This window comes from Syngnathus floridae, chromosome 16, assembly GCF_059516105.1.
Source record: "Syngnathus floridae isolate MCC-2025c chromosome 16, RoL_Sflo_1.0, whole genome shotgun sequence".
Taxonomy (NCBI): domain Eukaryota; kingdom Metazoa; phylum Chordata; class Actinopteri; order Syngnathiformes; family Syngnathidae; genus Syngnathus; species Syngnathus floridae.
The window spans coordinates 7,261,243-7,284,484 of record NC_142428.1 but is presented as its reverse complement, the minus strand read 5'-3'; the positions used below and the strand labels follow the sequence as shown (position 1 = coordinate 7,284,484).

The 23,242-nt window shown below is 42.5% G+C and overlaps 1 protein-coding gene across 1 annotated transcript; it reads left to right on the top strand.

The window, feature by feature from the left end:
- The first annotated feature begins 1,816 nt into the window (after positions 1 to 1,816).
- On the top strand, positions 1,817 to 22,972 carry LOC148385423 (cysteine-rich motor neuron 1 protein). Its single transcript, XM_088401226.1, has 15 exons — positions 1,817 to 2,436; positions 5,697 to 5,855; positions 6,032 to 6,205; positions 11,313 to 11,555; positions 14,162 to 14,341; positions 15,467 to 15,670; positions 16,232 to 16,360; positions 16,542 to 16,695; positions 17,491 to 17,612; positions 19,025 to 19,243; positions 19,310 to 19,525; positions 20,164 to 20,385; positions 21,059 to 21,181; positions 21,272 to 21,450; positions 21,522 to 22,972. Exons 1-15 carry the CDS (start codon positions 2,139 to 2,141, stop codon positions 21,702 to 21,704), a joined length of 2,805 nt encoding a protein of 934 aa, XP_088257352.1. The 5' UTR covers positions 1,817 to 2,138; the 3' UTR covers positions 21,705 to 22,972.
- Positions 22,973 to 23,242: the final 270 nt, after the last annotated feature.

The window sequence follows — 23,242 nt, the reverse complement described above, 5'->3', positions numbered from 1 at the left end:
GGTCGGAGAGGCGGCTGATGCGACAAGAGCTTTAAGGAGGGATGCAAAGGAGAGAGGAAGGAGGGAGATGCGGAGGACAAAAGCGCAGTTGTGTAGCAAAGGAGCTGATTATGCACGCTGCAGCCCATGTTGTGTTTGTGTTGGAGAGGATGGCTTCAGGCGCTTGTGTGTCGACGCTTTTATCCTCAATGATATCAGATTAGCGGTTGAATTAAAAAAAACATACATGAACCGATCTTTATTACTTCTATTTTGTTGTTAGTCACTTGTTGCTGAGCTTGATTCCACAATATCTTTCAATTTTATTATCAATTTGACACTTCAACCTATGTGTGGTTTTATAATGCATGTGGTTTTATAATGCAAGTAGTAATAGTAGTTGTTTTCTGAGTCTGGTCATGTGACTATTACAAGCTCAGCCGCGATTAGCTGTTCTCTGAGTGCTGAGCAACTGTGATGTAATTTTCATTTGACAGCAAGTGGCAAAATGGCCACCCTATGTTTAAATGAATTTAAACGGGTGCATTAATTCATATTCCACAACCACAATATTAATCAGAAATCCGTGTTTAAACTCCTGGGACCCGCATATAACATATTGTAAAGAGAACTTTTGAGTTGAATTCCCTTCATTATTTTTCCATTAATTAATTTTTTCATTCACTCATTTATTTATTTATAGACTGGATGGATGAAATGAAGGCTCACATTGAGGGGTTCAAGCCTTGAGTCACCAAAATAGGTCCCTTTTTTGAACAGCTCAGAAGAAAATCATACAAAGCATTTGTCTTCATCGAAGCTCTTTTCCTCTCTTCAATGTAGGTGGTACAGTGACGACGAACCTCCAGATGTGCCCACACACGTCTACCATCCATCTGCCAATGAAAGTACACAAACAGAGCTTCAACAAACACCCGGCGACCTTTAACCGTGCCACCTGCATACACAATCGGACACCAACAAATACAAAGGCATCGCTGCGGAATGATAACGTCCTGATAATGTCTGCCATGTTTGACTGCACAGCTTTGACAGATTGATGGCTATGTTGTGGGATACAGACAAAGAATAATTTTGTAGTTGGTCACAAGAGATGGAGGATAAGATACGGTCACTGTAGTTGCGTTTATATAGTACCTTGGGTTTAATGGCTTTAGTTGACCTGCAAAGCTTATGTTTAGAATATATACACACGTTATCAATAGAATTTTCATTACGGTATATTCTGTGTTTTTGTTCTTCTCAGCATAAGTGCAATGTAAATTCATACTAGATGGACACTACAATAATCCCTCGTTTATCGTGGATAATTGGTTCCAAAAACCACCCGCGATAAGTGAAATCCGCGAAATACGGTTACCAGAAGTACTGGGCAGGCTAACGAGTTAGCGGAAAAATGTTAATTCATGATCGTGCTAACGCGCGAAAACGGACTTCTAAATGTAAACGAACATTTAGAGTAATACTACATTGCCCTAAAGGTTAGACACATGTTTCCTCAAATTAGAAGTTTTATTTTGACTTTTAAATTGTTTTTTAATTTGGAAGAAAAAAAATCCGCGATGTAGTGAAGCCGCGATAAACGAAACGCGAAGTAGCGAGGGATCACTGTATTTTGTGTAGAGGTATTTTTTGTGGCAGGTTATCAAAACATGTATTGTATATTATTCACAGTAGTCCTGAAAATTATTTTTTATGTTTTGTCTTGGAGCTTAGAATCTAACCACACTTCTGCTCATTTCTCACTTCTGAGTTCATTGAAAGTTCTTCAGTGTAGCATCATTGCGCAACAAACACGCGGTCCATGGGCTGCGGTCCTCCCTTCCCTTTGGCTCCATGTGACTGGTCGGTACCGGTGTCAGTCAGGGGGAGGGGTGCACCGCTAATTTCCAAATGCCTGCTGTGTCAATTTGAGTCTCAGTTTGCGTCCGCGTGTTGTGGCTGTCAGCAGGCAGCAGCAGCAGTAGCAGGTCCGATCCGAGTTTTAGGATTACTGCACGTGTTTCATCACTCCAGGGACGTGAGTTTACATTGCAGTAGTAGATTTTTTTAAATTTGGATCGTGGTGCCACTAGGGAAGACGGCGGACTTCCCAGTAACTTTTCGACACGAGATTATTTTGGGTCCCCTATCCCAAGATGTACCCCAAGAAGTTCGCGTTGCTTTTGATCGTGTTCTATCTAGTTCGGGTGCTTGATGCAAACGAGTGCACGCCGTGCAATCTCCGGAAATGCCCCGCTCAGGCGACACAAGGCTGTGATGGTGGTCGGACCATGGCCAAGGATCCTTGCGGGTGCTGCGATCACTGCGCCCGCCTGGAGTGGGAGCCGTGCGGGGGGGCGGACTGGAGTCTCGGCTACTGTTCCCTCGGGCTGACATGCGCCTCTGTCAACTCTACTGGACCTGCTGCCATCCCTGAAATTGGGGTGTGTAAAAGTGAGTGGAACCTGCAGGTTGTCATATATCATTTTTATTTGTCTTGAGGTTTTTTTTGTCAGTATTTTTTAATAGATTTGCCCGCATGACTGAAAGAAGTAGAATTATGACCATGAAAAGCCGCTTAACATTTTGCAACATTGATATTTGAGTGACAGCGTGGGGTGCAGTACCTGTAGCCTTTATTTTTGCCCTTGAAAAAAATTAAAATTATTAGTCTTCTTTATTTTACCCAGAAATTGACCTCTGTGTAATCCCATCACTTGTGGGGTATAATTTCCCTGCGTTAAAAATTAACTTATGCTGTTCCTCTATTTTATGACAGTTGTGCCACAAGCATGGGCTCTACAATATTTAAATCAGCCAGTCCAGTCCTGGCAGTAGTGACTACGAGTGTGTGCCCGCTGTCTGCTTGGAGCAGCTCCACAACTAAGTGCTCTTCACTGCCAGCAGACTTTCCAGGTTTTCATGCTCTTTTCTTTGAGGCTTGAGGCACTCTCTGGTGCAGAGCATGACAATATGTTTGGCAAAATGAATTACACGCACTTGAGTCCTGGCAAGTCTAGCTGTTGAAAAACTCACAAGGTTGTCACTTGAGATGGGTTCACACTAGAAGGACTGTGCATTTTGAAAGTTGGGACATTTCTTCCATGACCAAGCTGCATTACTTTTAGGATGTGCTCATTCCCGGTGGTATTTGTGTAACTTTGCGCACTTCAAAGCAATGTGTGAGGGTGTCAGGTTCCACATCCACAGCAAATGAAGTAGCAGTGGCTTTCCACTGAGGAACAAGCAACCAGACCCTCCACCTGCACTCTGTCCTGCCCCGTGGGTGAAGATTGAAGAGGACTGACAGCTCTCAGTGCATGTCTGCCTCCCTTGACCCAGTCCTTCAATCGTCCCTCTGTAAGGGTGGTCGAAGTCAAGGTTCCAGAAGAATTAGCAAAGGTCACAACCCCCAAGCCATCCCGGGAGACACAGCTCTTGATTGTGCCTTATGCGGGAGGGCACCTCGTCTTCAAACGAGTAGCTCTGGTAAGACCTAATGGCTCCTCTGATTGAGTTGTGACTCTGGTCCTGTGGCTCCAGGCTTCTTGGAGCATGCTCCTGACCCTCAAGTCTCGTAGCTAGAGGGTCTAGGTGGGGGTAAATCAACACCTCCCGGTATGTTTTCAGGGGCCACAGTAGGCAGGCTGCTCAAGACTGATCCCAGATTTCCCTCCTCAAGCTCCAAAGGTCTTAAAGTGATTAGACCTGCAATCAGCAGTAGGGGGTAAATGTTTCCACTTTCTGATCCCTTTGCTTTTCTGGGCAATGTTCTGGTGTTCTGGGTGGTCACGATGTGCTCGTGTGGAATAGCAAGAATGCTCCAGCGCAGGTGTGCTGCTTGAGCAGGATTCCCTTTTTAATCTGCTGGTTTACATCATCATGACATGTTCAAATACAAGATCTGCTGTTAAAGAGGATGCTGCCGTTGAAGTATGTTAAAAATGACCGGCTAAGTGTTTCCTTCCGTGTTTTCTAAAGTGGAATGATTGCATTAGCCTGAGAAAAATGTTGCTCGTAAAAGAAAATAACACTTTGGATAAATTGTCTATACTGAGTGCAGACAAAATATGCAAAATATGCAGAAAAAAATGCAGCCCCTTCCGTTTGCGTGCCGTGTCTTGAGTATACAACGACATGCTTCAAAGGAGAGTCATCAAGACCTCTTGACTTATCTGTAATCTGCCTGACAGGCAGGTGAAAATCATCCAGTCTTCATTGCTACCGATAAACGATTTCTTTGGAAGTTCTCGAGCCTCCAGCCTCATTTCCTTCCTTCAACTTTGTATAGGTTCTACCAGAATTGCTACTTTACATGCCTTCTCTCTTCCTCTGGTATTATCTAATGTTTCAAAGACTTCCTTTTTAGCTCCCTATCAGCCAAAGGGCCTCTAGAGGTCAGCTTTCTCATCCCGACTGTGGATGCCAAGACAAGCAGACTGAGTGGCTGAGAGAAGGATCCCCCTGGGATGAAGCCACGGGCTTTGGCCAGAGTCCTGCCAGGCCAGATCCCAGATAACCAGGTCAGACTAGACCGTGGTCAGGCAGGCTTTGCATAAACAATGTTCGCTCGGTCTTTCATTGACTGTTTTGGACTCCCTTTGCCCTTCTCTAAGCACCTCGCTAGCGACTAGAAAACTTTTGGATGGAATTTTTTTTTCGAGGCTCATTTCAAGGTGAAAGGAAATCAGAGGGTTTTGGTTTATTGAAAAGACTTCTTTTTCTGGCTGCCTGCGAGAGCTATTGAGAGCATAGAATAACTCGAGTTAAATAAAGGTAACATCGCCTACTCGTTCAGTCGTGCGCAGTTCAAAGCTCGTTAGCATCTGTCATCACTCGGGAATCATCAACCTAACCATCCGGAACTTGGGGAAAGAGCTAATTTAATATGCTTGTCTTCATTGTCACAGTGAATCGTTTGAGACATTTTTCATTCTAATGATCAGAAACCCAAGTGGATGTCTTTTCGTCTAATTGGGATAAGTCCAATAGGAGGAAAAAAAATAATTCTTAGTATTTGAGCTGAGGAATACAGAAAGGTATGCATCATTGCAACTTTTCATTGCCAGAGAGTTAAAATAAGCTCAAATTGAGCTTCATCGTGGTTTTAATGAGCCATGGGAGCCACATGCTTGGGAAAGTGTCACACTTTGTCTCATCCTGTTTACTCTGCTGCCGTTCTTGCTGATCTTTGACAACTATGAAAAAAGGACAATTTGCTGTATGCGGTAGTGTTTAGTCATGCATTCACAGGAAAGGAACAATATGGCTAATGTCTATGTAAGGGCCCTTTCTAATCCTGTAGTTTTGTCTCCGTCATTCCTTCGATCAAGAATGGTTCAAGTGTGATTTGGCTTGAATGTAGCATCTCTGTGAAAGAGGCGTGACTGGCAAAAGAACGATATCTGCTGTAATGTCTCTAATGCAAGTGGCCTTGGTACGGAGGAGGCGTTTCTAGAAAGGAGAAAGGATTCACTGGCTGGGAGCGCCCCATGCTGTGGAACAAAAGCATGAGAAATGAGTTCAATGCTTGGAGTAGCATGGCACAACAAGGGAAGGAACAGGAAGGGCAACCCACAATTACACTTCAGTAACTGTTGAGCTGTTACAAAAGAGGCCTCGCCGAATTGTGTCTAGTAAGCTCTTAGAATAAAAATTCTGAATACGCATTAGCTCAAGTGACATGCTCGTGTTTCGTATTCTTAAATCTGCAGTGCTTCCAGACCATCCAGAGGCCGGCCTGGAAGATGAGCGATGCCCCCTGATGACGGGTTGCGACAGAGAAGAAGGTCAATGTGTGTGTGATGCCAGACGCACCTGCCTGGTATCTTTCACCTACCCAGACCAGGAGACCTGCATGAAGGCCCATTCAGGTAAGCCAGCTCCTTCCATTTCACAGCTAAGTAGGTTGCTCAACAGATCCGTAATGGTCCTAATCCTCAACAGATGTCGTTCAGATGTGACTAACTAGATATCGTAGTGATGACACACACGTTAAGACTTCTGTTTCTTTGTGACTCATCGATGACTCCTCTGTGGGTCTATCCAGAGGGTCGGAACCAAGAGCCCCGGGACAGACACAGGCAGAAATATGTGGGACCGTCCAACCCGGCCTGCGTGTTCTCTGGATGTAACCTGACCGCTGGTGGCTGTGTGTGCGAGTCTCAAAGCTGCAGCCACCACTTTGCCTACGTCAACCGCAGCCAATGCCAGGAAGCCGCAGGTAACTTTCAGTTTGAACTACCAATGAGCAACCACCGGTAGTCCTGTACTGTTATTCTGCATTAACAGAATGATATTTTAATAACAGAGAAGAGGTTGCTGTATTTGTTTTTATCCAACCTCGTTGAGCTGAGAAGTTTCTGCATTCATTTTCTGATGGCAATGAATGGCCTTTAGTCAAACAGTCGAAACCAAACAAACCTTTATTTTGTGACTCATAGTTGAGAGTAGTTGTTTGTTCATCCAGGAAGTTGCGTTCATCAAAAGCACCATCATTAAAGCCTTCAGTGACAATGCGAGAACTTTCATCCCAAAGCTGATGACAGTTTCAACTCACACCAGTGAAAAGAGTAAACAGCATTTTTCAGCGCACTTTTATGGCCTCTCATTAAGAAGCAAATGTGCTTCCTTCCAGCTCCATATCGTATTCAGTTTGTGTTCATTTGAACTTGTGTGTCTGTGTTTGTGCACATGTCTGTGTGTGATAATTATCTAGTCTGTCACTGAAGCCCCGGCCAGACATTTTCCTTTGTCTGCCATCAAGAGGTACTTCCTCTTGGAGCTACAGCAGAATGTTGCAAGTCTGCTTCCTCCCTCTTGTGAGCACCCATAGATAAATCCATAATTGATTTTTGAGCTTAAATTCAGATTTTTTTTTCTCTCTCAAAATTATTTCCTTGATTGATTACTTGAGATAACTCCAGCCTAATGATTTCAGAAACATGACATTCAGTTCGACAGTACCAAAGATTGTGTCATAATATTGCAACCACATTGCTAGCCGCTCTCGGTGACGTCTTGTTCTTTATTTTTGACCACAATCTTATTTTCCACCGGTTTACAAGTCGCTGATGTAATGTGGCTGCAAACATTTGATCCGAGGCAATGTGGTGAGCAGACACTCCCTAATGTCCGGTAGTGAGAAGGACGTGATAAGTGCAAGGAGAGGAGGCGGTGCAGACTTTGGAAGATAGGAAATCAAGTGAAGCCAAATATTTTGATGAGGTTTTTCTTTCAGGCTTGTCGCTTTGAACGGTAGTGTTGGGTCATTTTACACTCGCCGAGAGTTGATGTGTAATTCCCGATAACGTTTCTGACTGCGACTTGGAAGGAATTTCCCTCCCTTTTTTTTGCTGATATGAATAAGCACAAACAATGTCATACAATTGGCGGCACATAATACTCGAGTCTTATCAGTCGCTCACAGATAGCAGTATGTGTAAATATACACTACCACAATCCCGTGTGGATTTTCCAGTTTATTCAATTTTAATATTTTGCCCTTTTTATATTTCATATTACTATGTGCAACTTCACCATCAAATAATAATAAAGAATAAATAGCTCTAGATCGTAGATATTAATATTTTTATATAATATATATATTTTTTAGTTGTTTAGATAAACTACATCGTGCTGAGAGATGTCCCTAATGTTTTGCCGCTATCCCATAGCTCGATCTGGTACCGCTGTGGAAACTGTAACTACAATAAACAAGTCTCCAGCCATGTTCAATATAGCTCGTCCTCGTCATGTTCACAGGGCGCAGACTGACAAGCAGTCACACACTCGTTCACACCTATTTGGAGTCTTCAAATAACCTAACCTACATGTTTTTGGAATGTGGGAGGAAGCCAGATGGAGAAAATCCATGCAAGCACAGGGGTGATCACAAAGCTGAGATTCAAACTCAGAATCTCTTGACTCGACTTGGTTTGGCATGGTACAGTTGGGCTGTGAAATTAATTGAAATTGAATTACAATTGTGATTATTACTCTACACGAGATTGGCACAACTGTAAAAAAAAAACTATTATTAATATCCAATGCACTGACTATACAAGAAAACTATACTTGAATTGATTTATTTGCAATTTTTTTAAATTTCAAAATAAATTTTATCAATTTTGTTTGGTCCAAAAAAACTCATTATTAATGATTCAAAGAAAGTTTTTTTAACATTTAAAAATGTTCTTGTTTTCCCCCCCCAAATAAATGATTATTTGAATAATTGTACTATTACAAAAATAATAATGATTAATATTTTTTTCATAACTGAGCAACCCACTGTTGTTGTAGTGCTTCTTCAGAAAATTCTCAAATTCCTCCTCAGATTATAATCTCTAATTAATGTGCAGTCGGTCCTGTTGGCAGGTACTACACAGACTATCATATCCACGAGCTTCTGCCCATGGTGTCAATTTCCCAACAAAGTACCCTGCACCGCGGGCCTCACACTTGCTCGTACACACCGAAAACAATGCCGACCCTCCCAGCTGGAACTTCTTGTTGGGCATGAAGCCAGGCCCCCACAGTTTTTACACTAGAGACGGCCTGATGTGTCCCTATTGTGAAGCAACCTTAGGATAGACCAAAAATCCACGGAGGGCAGCTGGACTGAGACAGCTTTGTTCTCTGCTGACTCGGTTCCAAAGTCAGTTGGTGAACAGAACTTGCATTGTGCGCTTTTTCCATGAGTAAACGGAGGCTGTCAACACAAGTCTCCTCTGCCTGGCTGAAGCGCTCTGGTTTGGGGAAAGACTGCTCGCCTTGTGCCCTAGCTTGGAGGAAAGAAAAAAAACATTTAGAAAGGAGATGTTTTTCTTTCTTCAATGAGATGCCAGAAATACGCATTGTTGACAAAGAAGCTCATTCTGTGCAATTTTCTTATCCGAACTCCTCCAAGACCAACTTCAGATGGCTTTGTGCATGGTCATGAGTGTGGGGACAGGTTTATTCTTCTTGGCCTTTGCCCCTACGGTGTTGAACAAAGACACAAAATGTGATTTCGGCCGAGACCCTTAATCAAGCATACCAAATCAGGCCTTTTGTGTCTGAGCAAACCGGACTAAGGCCGCCATTAAATAGAAAATTTGCTTCTAATTAGACCCATCCATGCTTAGTGAAAGAACACAAACAACACATTTGCTGTTGACTTTTCCCATCCTCCATTGTATTTGAAATTGTGCCAGACAGAAAATTATATCAATTAGACGTGCAAGGGGCGGACGGTTTTGCAAATGGATTCTATTTATTCTGTTCATTTGAATGACAATAGTGTGTCTGACAGCTGCTTTCCCCCAGTGCACTCTAACCCCAGCCATTATCAGCGTGAAAGAGTAATCAACATTCTCGAGAAGACATCCAAAGTGTTTTTCAGTGCAGAAGCAGATCATTCCAAAGCATTTTCTATGACTTTTTCGCCACATGAGGTTTTCATATGCAAAACCAGTCTTGAAACAAGACGGAGTTAAAACTCATTCTAGGTAATCCAATCACAAGATGTTTATTTAACTCCACTGTAGGAATAAGGCCAAAAATCTTGAATACAGGGCTTTCCCTTGAATTTCTGACTCCTTTCAATGAGAGCTTTGTGGAAGTCCTCACTATTTATTCCCTTGCTGCCTGAATGAATGGTACAGTAAATATACGTACATCACGCTCCTGCTCTACTTATCAAAGGCAAAAAAAAAAGTGTTTTCCCAATCTTCAATTTCATCTTTCAGTACTTTCCAGGTCCTTAAATGTAAAGTATGGGATAGACTTTGTGAAGTATGGTCATCAAAGTCCTGGATTGGAAATTTTCTCGCTCTCCCATTCGGTTTCCCTATTTCAGTGCCAACGTTCTAAGGGCCTCTCTGGTAGCGCTTCAAATATCAAGGATGAGACATATCCTCAGATGGAATCAGTCACGTTCTACCATGTAGCCAGCACGTTCCAATCTGGGAAACTCATCAAGGATTGGACACGCAACCCAAACCCCACAAACTACCACACAACATCAGCATCTGGGTTTTAACCTCCGTCCCAAACCGCACATTGTATGAGCAAGCAAATACTTTCAAGTACAGCCAAAACTTAAATTAGATTGTAACAACATTGTCTATTGACACATTGCAGTCAGTAAAGATTTAAATGAGCACTTACTGGATTTTGCTCATCTGACATCTCTGCTTTCAAAAGTACTCTATGTTCAGGAAATTGCTTCATAAATTGATTGACAATTAGAGGACAGAATATGAAGTCCTTGCTCTATACATCACCGTAGCACTGAAACACAGAATAGATGAGATGTCCTGTCAGCTGAGGTAATCCAATCTTGGTAGAGTAGATTCAGTTCTCAAACAATGTTGGTACAAAGAAGCCTTCCACTTTTCTTTTCCTGAACAGCCTCCAAAATATACCCTTTACCCACATTTGAAGTAACCCATCTTTCCCTTTACAAGGGTATCACATCTATTATGGTAACTCTGGTGAATGTATAGACGGACACATGCCAAGTGAAGCTGAGTAGGGAGAAGAAAAGAGGAGCTGTTTGGATTTTAAGCTACCCATGCTGGGTGGGATTCGAGACCCCTTTAGCGAGGTATGTGAGGGCCTTGTCACGTCTAGAGTAGCGCCCTGACAGGACGCCGTAAAGCTGTCACAGACTCAAGTGGGGATCTAATGACTGTGTGGGTTTGTGTTGGTGAACGTTGGTTTTTCGCCAAAATGGGAGTCGCGTCTTTGTAGAGTTGCTCGACTGAGGTGTTAAATAGCCAACACGTTTAAACTGATGCATGTAAGCTTGCGTTCATTCTTTGGCTTATAACGTCCTGTGTACAAAGATGAATCTGTTTTTTTCTTATTAGAAGGGCCAAGTATCTTTGGCGAAATGGCAACGCTATTTAAATGCTAGCTCAAGTCACCTATCTAATTACAAGAGCTTGAATTGTTGCCAATCACACACTTACTTTGCAGGTGACAAATATTTTAAGTGTATGTACCGTATTTTCCGCACTATAAGGCGCACCGGATTATAAAACGCACCTTCAATGTATGGCCCATTTTAAAACTGTGTCCATATATAAGGCGCACCGGATTATAAGGCGCACCTTCAATGAATGGCCCATTTTAAAACTTTGTTCATATATGAGATACATACATTTGGCCCGCGGGACGGACTTTGGACACGCCTGCTGTAGTGGCTCAATATTGGTCCGTATACAAAGCGCACCTGATTATAAGGAGCACTGTTGACAAAATTTGAGGTTTTTAGGTGCGCCTTATAGTGCGGAAAATACGGTATGCTTTGCACATGTTTACATGTCTTCATTTGTCTATTTCAGAAGAGCAAAGGTGTTCCAGCATTACCTGTCCTGCTCTCCAGGTGTCATCATGCCCAAAAGGCTCAGTCCTAACCAAGAGTTACACCCCCCCTGCTGCTTGCTGCCCCTCAATCCCACCCCAGTGCACCTGTGACTTCGGGGTCTGCCGCCAGCCCAACTGTCCAAGTGGACAACGTGCTGTGCCACTCAGCAAGGCCAGTGGTCAGCCTGGAGACTGCTGTGATGTCTTTGAGTGCCAAAAAGGTGAGATCACCCAACTGCTCATTACACAAACAGTTCTGACTGCTCTCCCATTTGGGGGTTGTGGAGGGGTGATATTCATCTTTATCTTTCGAGGCAATCATTCCCTCATGCTCCTCAATCACACAAAGTTGCAGATTATAGTAGCTCGAGATTTACCCCTAAAAAGAATCTACTAGATGAAGCTGGTGTAGTTAGCCAATATGTTTTTAGAATTATTCAAAACTATGATCTGGGAACATGTGGAGAACAAATAAAAATCATGCAACATTCCTCTTATGATGTCATGCTCTAAACAGAAAGTGCTGTAATCAGTCTTTTAGCCACCTAAACAGATCTGACAAAGATGAATGACTCAAGCAATTCCCTCTGTAGACCATTAACATTTTTCATGTAATGCTCATCCAGGAAATACAATGAGTGTCTTGAGTAACTTCCTCAGAGACCTTGCTGCTGTTTGTGCAGCTTTTTTGTAGCGGGCCAGCATCACAACAGCGCTGCAAACTAGAATTGTAAGTCCAAATCCTGCTTCATGTTTCAGGCCCCCCGAGAGAGGCTGGGAGGGGACCTGTACGAGTGTTCTGTTTACTCTGCACTCTCAACAAATATTCACTGTTTTACCAACAGAATAAATTCCCATTCTGGCTCTTCTACATGTATAAATGGACGCCATGTCCTGGAATTAATGGACTTAACAAACCCAGTGACCAAAAAAAGTGCTTAGGCTATGAATTTGTTCAACAGAAGTGCAGTGTCAAAGGGTTTCTGTCTGGTCACACGTCCAGAGGGAAAAGGTTCAACAGTTCATTGATGGGAATGCTTTTTATGTGCTTCATTCTGCCAGTCGGGAGGGTAATCGAGTCCGGCAGGCTGGCGGGGGCTGAATGGCAGCCGCGGGGGCCGTGGGATCAGTGTTTTGATAACAAGTGTCTGTTGCTCTTTGGGTGTAAGGCTTGATGCCTTTTGTGTAGCCCTTACTGTCTGTTTGCCATGCATGCCTGAGCTTGGTGACGCAAAGTTCAATAGACGGGGACGTTGACGAGGACAGGCACAAAGACTCGCTGTCACCGCTCATCCCTGTCGGGGTCTATATAAATAATAGCCCTAATTTTTCTTCCATTGTTGCCTTATTACAGCTTCGGGAGTCTTGTTGCAGATTGTTCAAAATGAAATGTTTTACTGTAAATCAGGGGTGTCAAACTCATTTTTTTTGCGGGCCGCATTGTAGTCATAGCTTCTTTATGACTGTCAACCCAAATAAATGTATGAGCACATCATATTGTATACAGTAAAAGCTGCAAAACAAACTGACAAATAACTCGTTTTCAAATCAGATGAGTAAAAACTGGTCAAATAATTTAAAAAAAGACATTAAAAGTGAAGACAATTTGCGATTCTATTAATGACACACGAATTTGATGCACAATTTGTCTTCGCCGGCCACATAAAATGATGTGACGGGCCGTATCTGGCCCCCATGCCTTGAGTTTGACACCTGTGCTGTAAATAATGGCCAAAAAAAAGTACTGACAAGAAATCTCAAAGGACCGAGCCGATGTCAGAGACTAGAATTAAACACCACATGCGCTCATTGTCACATTGTATCCACTATTGGAATGACTCACATGTTTCCATTGCCCACTTGGCTGTGAGTTTGTCCCACTTGGCTTTGGGGTTTGTCCGGCACTGCGGGTTGCAGTGACAACGTGTTCCACCTGTTTTCAAACTTGTGCCATTATTGGCTCGAAAGGACTGATTAGTTGGAAAAGAGCAAAGCAGGCAGGCTGCAGAAGTTACTAATGGTTCTGTTTGTTTGGATTGACAATGAGCTTGGCACGTCTTTTGTACTCAAATTTGGGTGTAGGTGTTCGGAACAACACTTGTTTTCCGAAACTTGACGTCGGGTGTTGAGCAAGAAGGGTGAGCTCAGCGTAGTAATTGCTCTCAAGGAGCTCAGCTTGACTCGGATATAAATTTACAAAACTTTAAAATGTCATTACTCTGCTTTATCTTGGGGATTTTTATACTATGACTGCCAATGTTAAAGCTCATTTAGCTTGTGGGGGTATGAACTGACAGCTCTGTAAATCGTTGGACTCTAAATGGTCTTTTATCACTTGCATCATTTGTATCTGATGGTCGTTGCTGTTTTCAATTCCGATCATACAAAAATGACCCAACTTTTCATCACCACCTACTTAGTTTGGAATTCTTAACAGACTTATTTGAGGTATGAGACTTGTCCAAAACGTGGTGTAACAAAGAAGATTTTTAGTATAGAGGGTTTGATTGACTCCTCCTGCCACACTTTCTGCCAAAACCTCACAACCACTTTTGTTTTCTTTTGCGCTGTACAGCAAGCTCCTGACAGAAAGTTCTCCCCATCGCCTTGGCTTCATTGTTTAACACACAGCAAACCAACCCTTATGGTTAACCTCAGCCTTCGACCTCAGTTGGTTTTCAATGACTGCCAACAGAGGACAATCATTTTTTTGTGTCTGGTGATGAAAATGGCTTTTCACCAAGACAAACTCCAGCATTGCCTGATTGTCGACTTAGAGCTTTTTAAGGTTAATTGTGTTTTCATTTTTTTTCGCCCCACTCTTTAGTCTCCCCTAAGTGTGTCCACAATGGAAAGGAGTACTCCAACGGCGAAGTGTACCGCATGGACCCTTGCTGGCTGTGCCAATGCCGGGGAGGAATCTCTTTCTGCTCCAAGGCAGAGTGCGCTGAGCTGGACTGTGAGAACTTTTACATTCCTGAGGGCGAGTGTTGCCCTGTCTGCATAGGTATGTTTTTTTTTGTTTTTTATAGGAAATACACAAAACATAAAATAATAAGTGACAGGGTCAAACTCATCAAATTTCACTTGCAGTCTACTGGAATTACTTTAAAATTACCCATTTTATTTTTTTGGATTGATTTTTCTGTCAGATGTTGTTCAACTACCATGAAAATAATCCACAGTGGAAACTGTTACATCACTTGACCTTTCCACTGGAAATGCTAAATACCTTGCTGTGCATATGGTCCACTGGCTCATATGCAATAAAATGAAATGACACAATCTCAAGCAGGAACTGCAAATGATATTCTCTCATAGCATTTCTTAATGTATATATTTGATGATTTGAAAAGTCACTTTTTTACTCTTCATTATGTTCCAAACAGTGAGCTGTGCAAAAATGGAAAATGAGAGAGCGGATATCACAGTTTAACATCCCTCACCTCTAACAAATTTAATTTGAATGTCATCCTCACTTCTACTATTAAGTTTCTTTCACACCATTTCATTTATTAAAGAAATGTTTGTGAAAAAAGAAAATGGAGGGCCATGGAAATGCAATGTTACCTTTTTCTCCTGCCAACAAGTTGTGTAACAACATCAAAGTCTTTTAATTTATGAAATCAAATAAATGGTCCAAGCATAAACTGTCGGACAATCCATCTTCTCCAGTTTACAGCGGAAATATCTAAAACTGTAACACAACTTCCTTTTTGGATTATATATCTAAAGTTCTTTTTGCTTTGTAGTCAAATTATAACCGACCTTCGCCGAGCATTTATGACCGGCTACCCCCGCCGAGTTGAAACCATGTCAGGGACGCATGATGAAACAGCCACATTCCAAGCTCTCATTCAAGTTAAATCCATTCATAAGTCAGGAACCCTAAGTCATCCAAATCCAACAGAGTCTTCTTCATAGCTTTTGGTGTCTGGCCAATTTCCTCTTCTTATTAGCTCCCCCTTGGAGGATCATATTCCCGGCTTCTGCTTACAGTAGGGGCACACAACATACATTAGAGCCAGGCATTGGTTTTAGTCTCGCTCCAAGGTCGCCAAAGCAAACGACCGCATCAATCTGAATGAGTTTTTTATTTTCGCACCCTCCCCTGCTTTACTTTCTTACCCAGATGTGGAGTTACTCTCAGTGGACAGCACAAAGGCCAGTTGCTGGGTGAACAACAAATTGCGAGCCCACGAGGAGCAGTGGAAGGAGGACGACTGCACCTTCTGCCAGTGCGTGGATGGCGAACCTCACTGCACGGCCATGGCCTGCAAGCAAAGCTGCCAAAATCCCGTCAAGATACCCGGAGAATGTTGCCCCTTCTGTGAAGGTATACAGAGCAGTACGTGATGGAAATAGAAATGATTCAAGGTTTTACAAAGTGAGCATGTGTTGGAGGCAACGTCGGCATGGGATCATTAAAGCGGAGGCCGCAGAGCATTCTTTAAGCTGCGGGGTTCTTTGTGTCCCTTTTATTACTCTTGCCCGCCAAAATGAGACCCACCTGTGTGTGAGGAACATCATAGTTGCAAAACAGGAGGGCTGCGTAATTGAATTGGAGCCCCCTTTTTTTTTGTGTGTGTGTTTGAGCATAATTAGTTACAGCTCATTACGTCGTTCCTCCCATTTGAGTGAGGCAGGAAATGTTTGACAGAACTTCACAACACTGGATGTGTGCTTTTGTCTCTTCTGTGAAATTGCCCTATAGTTATCTGCAATTATTCTTTGTCTTGAAAATAAGACTCGTCTGAATAGGTAGTCATTTAAAATTGGTACTACAAAAGCACTTCAGGCTGCAGTAACACAACTAATGGAAGTCTGACAATATAATTGTTTAATTTGCAAGTGTATTTGATGTCGACTCCCATCCATCTCAATTTTCTTTCTCCAGAACCTTCGTATGAAACAGTCAGCCCCATGCTGTGCCCTCCTCTGGAAAACTGTAGCCTTTCTACTGACGACTGTCCTTATGGCTTCTATCAAGACATCAATGGATGTCTGCTTTGCCAGTGTCTCAATAGTAAGTTCACTTTAATCGCTTATGTTGGAGGAAATTGGTGGAAGTATCATGGAATATGTCCAACGTTTATGTAATAACAGATTAAGGGAGTGACATGAAGATTAAGTGGCATTTTAGGGCCGAAAATTGTTAACATGTGAAAAGTTTTTTTCACATATTCCAACACTTTCAATTCTTTCAGATGACTCCTGCCCTGACCTGGGAAAATATTGTTCCCTGCAATGCCCAACGGGATACGAGAGGGACGACTTTGGTTGTGAAGTGTGCGAGTGCAGCATCCCCGTGCCCAGGTGTCGCCCTTTGACCTGTACGAAGACCTGCCCCTATGGATTTGTGTGAGTACACATAGTAAAGCACACATCAAGCCCAACTCATTTGTCATATTTGTTTTTGATTTGGGACATCAGACAAAGTTGTCCAGTATAGTGAAAAGCATTGTTACAAATTTCACTGACGAAAGTGAAAAGTCTTTGACTGTATTCTGGTGAAATATAGCCTTTTAATGCGACGCTATTTCGTGAACAAAGAACTTCATTCAAGCAGGGAAACTTGAGGTTAGTGCAGTCTTTTAAGGGGTTAAGGTCTCGCAAGTGCATCAATATTTAGCTACCCCCCCTCCCTCCAACCCACCCGCAAACCACAGCTTGTGTGTAAACTGCTGAAGTTAAAAGAGGAATTCTTATCTTAGGAAAGAATGTCAGTGAAGCAGTCTATTTCTGCATTGCTTTGAGTTACAATTTAAAGTATTGACTGCGGTGGTCACGGCAGGTTTCTAAATTTGTGCGCTGTGAGATCGAGTTGACTTCTTCGCTTCTTCTGAGTCACTTCTCAGAGTTCTTCCAACTTAGAGTGCCAGCGGCCTAAGGAGCAATAATGATGCAACAGGTTAAATTGGAAGCATCTGAATTGGATTAAGAATGCGTCTTGGGTTTGTATGATGTGCAAACCGCAAAATTCGCTCATGTTGGTCTTTTTATTTGGTCTCCTTCAAAGGCAGCCAATACGGCGATGAAGAAAAGCAGGTCCAGATGTCGATTATAGCAAACCTCGGCATTTGGTATTTCACTGTGTGCCACAACATTCGTGTGTTGATGTTTTATGGTTGTGTGTGTTTGTGTGTCAACCCACAGTCGCAACAAGCACGGCTGTGAGATGTGTCGCTGCGTCAAGTGTCCCCCCTTTACCTGCGACAAGCACTGCAGCGACGGCTACAAGCAGAACAAGAAGGGCTGCTCCATCTGCATGTGTAAAGGTACCTCACACTTAAAAGTTAAAAATAAAATACAAAATTGAATATTTGCCCAGACATGCAGCAATGCAAGATTACTGTAAATACATTTAGAATTATTTGGTGATAAAATGCATGCACAAATTATAATCAGCAAAAAAAATATTTGTTGACATGTCATTACGTAGGCACACACAATTTTTTAATTTGAGTAATTGCAGAACTTTGTGGCCTTTTATAGCTGTTATTAAGCAATAAAATGGCAAAATGCTCTGTAGGAGACTTTGATAATTACATATATTAAGTCAAGCGTTTTACTGCCCAATTGTATAAATTTCACATGCTGCCAATGCTCAGTCATGTCTTTGTTTATATTAGCACTTCAAGTGCAATCAAAGCAACTACTGTAAATTCCTGTGGTTGGTATAAGAGTGTTGCATTCAGCAAAATGAGTTTGGAAACCAGCCCGGCTTTCGTGACGCAAATAGTCAGGCCACTCTAAACACAGGTTCTCATTAAAGTTCAGAGATAATAAATATAGTCAAATTGTTAGCGCTTTTTCTTCACGCTCACAATTCAACCAGTGTAAGTCAGTTTCAAGCTAAATGGGTGGAAGCATGAGGAAAATCTATGTGTGAGTTTGTTTTACAAAGCTGCACTTTTGATTTCCTCTGACCTCTGGCTGCTCTTCTGCGGGGACTTAAATGTTTGCCTTTTTGGGGTTTTGGTTGGTATTTGGCTTTATCCAGTAGCTGGGTGCAAGTCTAATTTGATTCCTCCAACCTCTAAGTTCAAATTCAGATGACTGATTTATACTCCATTTTACGGTAAGCGTTGATAGGTTTTTTTAAGCCGTGTTATAAATATTTCAACCTCAAGATATGCTACAGTCCATGCAAATGACTGCTGTCTTTTTAGAAAACGAAGGAAAGACTCACAGTTTCACTTTAAATGTAAACAAACTGATGCTAACCTAAAGAGCTGGGAAAGTTTTTGCGTGGTTTGTCAAAAATGTTCAATGTTAGTAAATGATGTATTAATTTTTTTTTTCCTTAAAAATGAAAGGGAAGGCACATGGGAATTGCTTTTTATACTTCAGTTTGGCTCTCTTTCTAATCCAAGAAGATTCCAACTATCCATAAAAGCTACTCTGGGTTAAATCCATCTGGTGGCTTTGGAAAGTCAGGACTCCAAGGCAACAGGATATTTGTTTTGTTTTGATAGCAATCAACAAAAACATATCAGGATCTTAGTATTTCAGAAATATTAGATTGCGACATCATTTTTAATTCTCATGCTTAATACTTTCAATACTTTATGGTATTTGTAAATAAACACCATCTGACATTGTGGTTGTCTACACCAGATAATTTTTTTTGTTGGTTTGTATTTCACTTGTCTTTCAACAGTTTGAATTTTTTTTTTCTTTTTTCCAGAGAATACTCACGCCCCCAGCACCACTGCCTCCATCCCAGTTCCCAGCTTTTGCCTTACCTCTAATGGCAAGCGATATGAAGAAGGCGAAAGCTGGCACGACGGCTGCCGCGACTGCTACTGTCATTCCGGAAGGGAGATGTGTGTGCTCATATCCTGTCCCGTTCCCAGCTGCTCTCATCCAGTCGTGAAGCCTGACCAGTGTTGTCCAACATGTGAAGGTATGCCACTAAGTCTTGCTAACGCTTTGCAAATATCACAATTTCTTTCCTCTCTTAAAACTTTAGATGAGTCGGGTAGTGGTCTGCCGGAGGGGATGGACATGGTGGTGTGCAGAGCTCCTGGGGGGGAGTTCTACGTGGAAGGGGAAACCTGGGACTTGGACGAGTGCACGCGTTGTACCTGCAGGCAGGGACGTGTGCTGTGCGACACGGAAGTTTGTCCCCCGGCTCTGTGCCAGACACCAACCAAGAACCCGGACACCTGTTGTCACGTGTGCTTAGGTAAGTTGCTCAAAGACTTGAGTCAAGCCTTGACAAGAGCAGACTGCAAGAGGCTTGCTTAGCCTTTCACATAAATTTGGGAACGGTCACCAGGAATGCGGGAATAATACATATCCTGCAGACAGGGCCCTATGATGGATGTGTACGGTGGACAGTCTTGAGCCAAGACTTCGGGTCAGGAGAGGATTTTGGTCCCTGAGAGAATTGGATGAGATATCAGACTGAATTAACATCTGCCTGCTGGAATCCCTTGCTTAGACTGGACATTTGGGAAGCATCTTGAATTGACATTTTCCTCATCTTGGCTTTTCATGCTTGCTCGGTTAATTAATCGTTGCCCCCTTTACTTTATTAGTCTTTCATTTTTTGTTTAAAAACATTTAAGGTGACTTTCGCTGATTGACACCAAGTTCAAGTTTAATTCTCCATCGAGACATTTTGGACAATGTTTGCCTTAGTAGCGCAAAATTAAGATTTTCTGAGCCAAACAATGGTCCAAGAAGACATGTTTAGATGAGACTCGTATGACTCAAAGACCTCAACTACTCTAGATCAGTGACTCTAAAGTAAATGTTAGCAATACAATCTGGACAAATGATCAAGTGAAACCTTATTTGACTGATTCCACGCCTCCACAGATGAGACACAGAGTCCGTTACTGCCGGTGAACACCAGCCAGCAGGAGTACTGCATCACCAATGAAGGAGACGTGCTGCTAGCAGGAGACTCCTGGAAGACCAACGCTTGCACCAGCTGCATCTGCAACAACGGCACCATTCAGTGTTTCTCCCAGCGCTGTCCACCTGCCAACTGCAGGGTGCCCGTCTTACGCAAGGGCCAGTGTTGTCCGTACTGTCTCGGTGAGTTTTGCATTACACCCAAAAAAAAAGAAAAAGAAAAAAAGAAATTCTGGGCCTACAGTCCACCACTAAAATTAGCCGATACAAAACTTCCACACATAAAGATCATAATGGAGAACAAGGCAGAGCTTGTTGATGGAAGGGGGGGGGGATCCTAATTCATAACGGTACCTGCCAAAAAGAGGGAAAGCCTGTTTGAAAATGTGTGTGTGTATATGTGTTAGTTCGTTAGGGCCAGCCATTCTGGCGCTGCACGGGCAAACACCGTCGTTCGCAACGGCATTCCAGGCGATACACACACGATGCACACAGTCGATTCGAGCAAAAACATTCCTCGAGCATCCGCACATTCACACGTGTTTCCTGTCCCCGGATGAATCGGACCGCAACGTTCGCTCTGTGGCAGCGCAGGAAGCTCCGCGTCAGCTTTTCCTACAGGGGAAAACCTCGGCATAGGATCCCATTGTTCAGCCTGATATGCCGTTTGAGCACCCTTTGTTTTTATTATTTGGCTTTCACATAAGGGCTTTTATGAAGCCACGGTGAGAAACGTTCCTAGCTATTCATGGAAACACAGGGAGGGGAGTTGAAACAATAACACCGTTGTACGTCTGCTGGCTTTTGCATTACAAAAGTCGTTTTGAAAATAAAAGCTTTATCTCTGTCTGGGAAGAAATGACGACATCTGCGCCAGTGTTGTTGTCCACCGTCGCTACCAAAACAAGGATCACCACGAGTGTGCGGCGGGCTGATGGGAGCGCTGACGTCACAGAAGCGCCAATTGTTGCAGACACAGGTAAGGGGACATTGTTAAATTAAAAAAAATAATAATCAAAATAGCACACTGTCTGACATTGATGTGCTTGTTTTTGAAAACATCTAACAGATGAGCCAATTTTGGGTGAAAATTACCCCAACCAAACAGAGATGGCCCTCATCTACCAATCAGCTGCTTGGATCCTGGCAGGTCTCCTCCTGGCCATCATCATCTTCCTCATTGTTGCTTTGCTTATCAACAAAAAAAAGAAGTGGGTGCAGATGTCCTGCTACAGTGCTCCAAAGAAGGTGAGACGATTTGTAAATCTATACTGCACTGACAAAATGCTCATTTTGAACTTGACCCTCGTCCCCTTCAGACTGTCATCCTGAAGCATGTGAATAAAAACCAGGTGGTGTACATGGAGCCCTCCAAGGAAAACAAATTTCAGAACGTGAAGAACGACTGTGGGATCCATTTCTCACCCGAGATGAGTTCTCCCTGCACAGACAAGATGACCATCCCCAGAGCCAAGCTGGCAAACAACTGGACGGCGCGCTAACGTCAAACATCAGCAGATCAGAGCTGTTTGCCACCTTATGCTCTCTCGTACTGCTGTATGGAGATTTATGCATACACACACAAACACACACACACACACTGTGGACACAGTCTGCTACACGCTACACTCTATGTGACTGGTAAACAAAAGGACACCCCACGATGGATAAAGCAACAATTTAATGTGACCTTTCTTGTGTGTTTGGACCTTCTCCAGCATCACTGATGTAATGTTCTGGGAGGACACACATTCACTTGGCTTTACTGCACAATCACCGAGGGTTCTCACTCAGACTTTATCACACACTTTTTTTTTACTTCTTTCGGACTAGAAGAGGAGGAAAAAAAAGTTCCCGGATGAGGGGGTTAAACTTCGAGGTTTACAGAAGTGCTTCGTGGATGTTGTCAGTACATTTAGCAGGAAGGCCAAAAGAACTGGTAATCCACCAAATTGTAACAGTCCAGCAGGCTTTATAGACACCCTGCGTTAGAATGTGTGCTTTCTGTTTAGTTTGTGTATATTGAAACTGTACTGTATTCCTATTCATGTTGTTCTAGGCTGACTCTTATTTTTGTTGATATCTGATTAGGGTGAACATTTATGCTGGTCAAAACATTCCCACCACCTCATGTACAAATCTTATAAAATCATCCACAAGGATTCCTGCTGGAATATTCGGAGGAAAAGAGAAACTAATAGATTTTCCACGCAAGTTAAACAGAACCATCCTGAAAAACCTGGTTTTCAAATTTCAGACTATCTGGAAGCTGAATCAGAGTGATGTGCATCTCGGAAGAATGTTAGGTGCAGAAGATGAGACAAAAATGGCGTAGTTTCAGGGCTCCAGAATGCTCCGGAAATTTGAGAGAGTGCAACTCAATTTTTCATTAATCTCAATAGATCTAATCATTTTTATAATTACTTTTGTTGATGGCAAATTTCTTCTCCACACTTTATCCAATTTATTAGTTGTGTAATAAAAATGAGTTATTGTGTGTCCCTTAATTTTCTAATTGCACCACAAAAAAAAAAAAAAAATTCAAGTTAAGGGCCACAATGCTCCCAGTAATAAAATAATTCTGGAGCCTTGAGAATGATTTCTTCCCCAGTAAACATTTAAGGAATGTTTCATATCACTTCAGAACTGCACATTGTTGCGTATGAATGTTGCCAATGATTATTTTTAAAACATTGATGCACCAGCCTTAAAGGTTTGATGATTGCCAGTTTAAACACAACTGCTTCACTTGCCCTTTAAAAAAAACAAACTGTAATAATCACTCTTGATCTGATTGTACATAATGCATAATAGATTGCAACATGCGTGTGCCACGCATTTAAAAAAAAAAAAGTAGCGCTCTCCGGCTTTTTTTTTTTTTTTCCATGCCACTGCAGGATTCTTGGAGGGATAAACATGCTAATCAGGGATTTGGTGGGCGCATTAAAGCACTCCAGTAAACACACATTGTTCAAGCTGGAGGCAACGTACTACACCAATCGGATCAGAGGAGAATTCCATTTTTCAATCACCACTCAGA

Bases quoted from the DNA above. Each gene is read 5' to 3' on its own strand.
- LOC148385423 (XM_088401226.1), top strand. From the start codon at position 2,139: ATGTACCCCAAGAAGTTCGCGTTGCTTTTGATCGTGTTCTATCTAGTT. The intron at 15,671-16,231 runs GTATACAGAGCA...TTCTTTCTCCAG, and splicing joins ATGTTGCCCCTTCTGTGAAG to AACCTTCGTATGAAACAGTC. The intron at 21,182-21,271 runs GTAAGGGGACAT...AACATCTAACAG, and splicing joins GCCAATTGTTGCAGACACAG to ATGAGCCAATTTTGGGTGAA.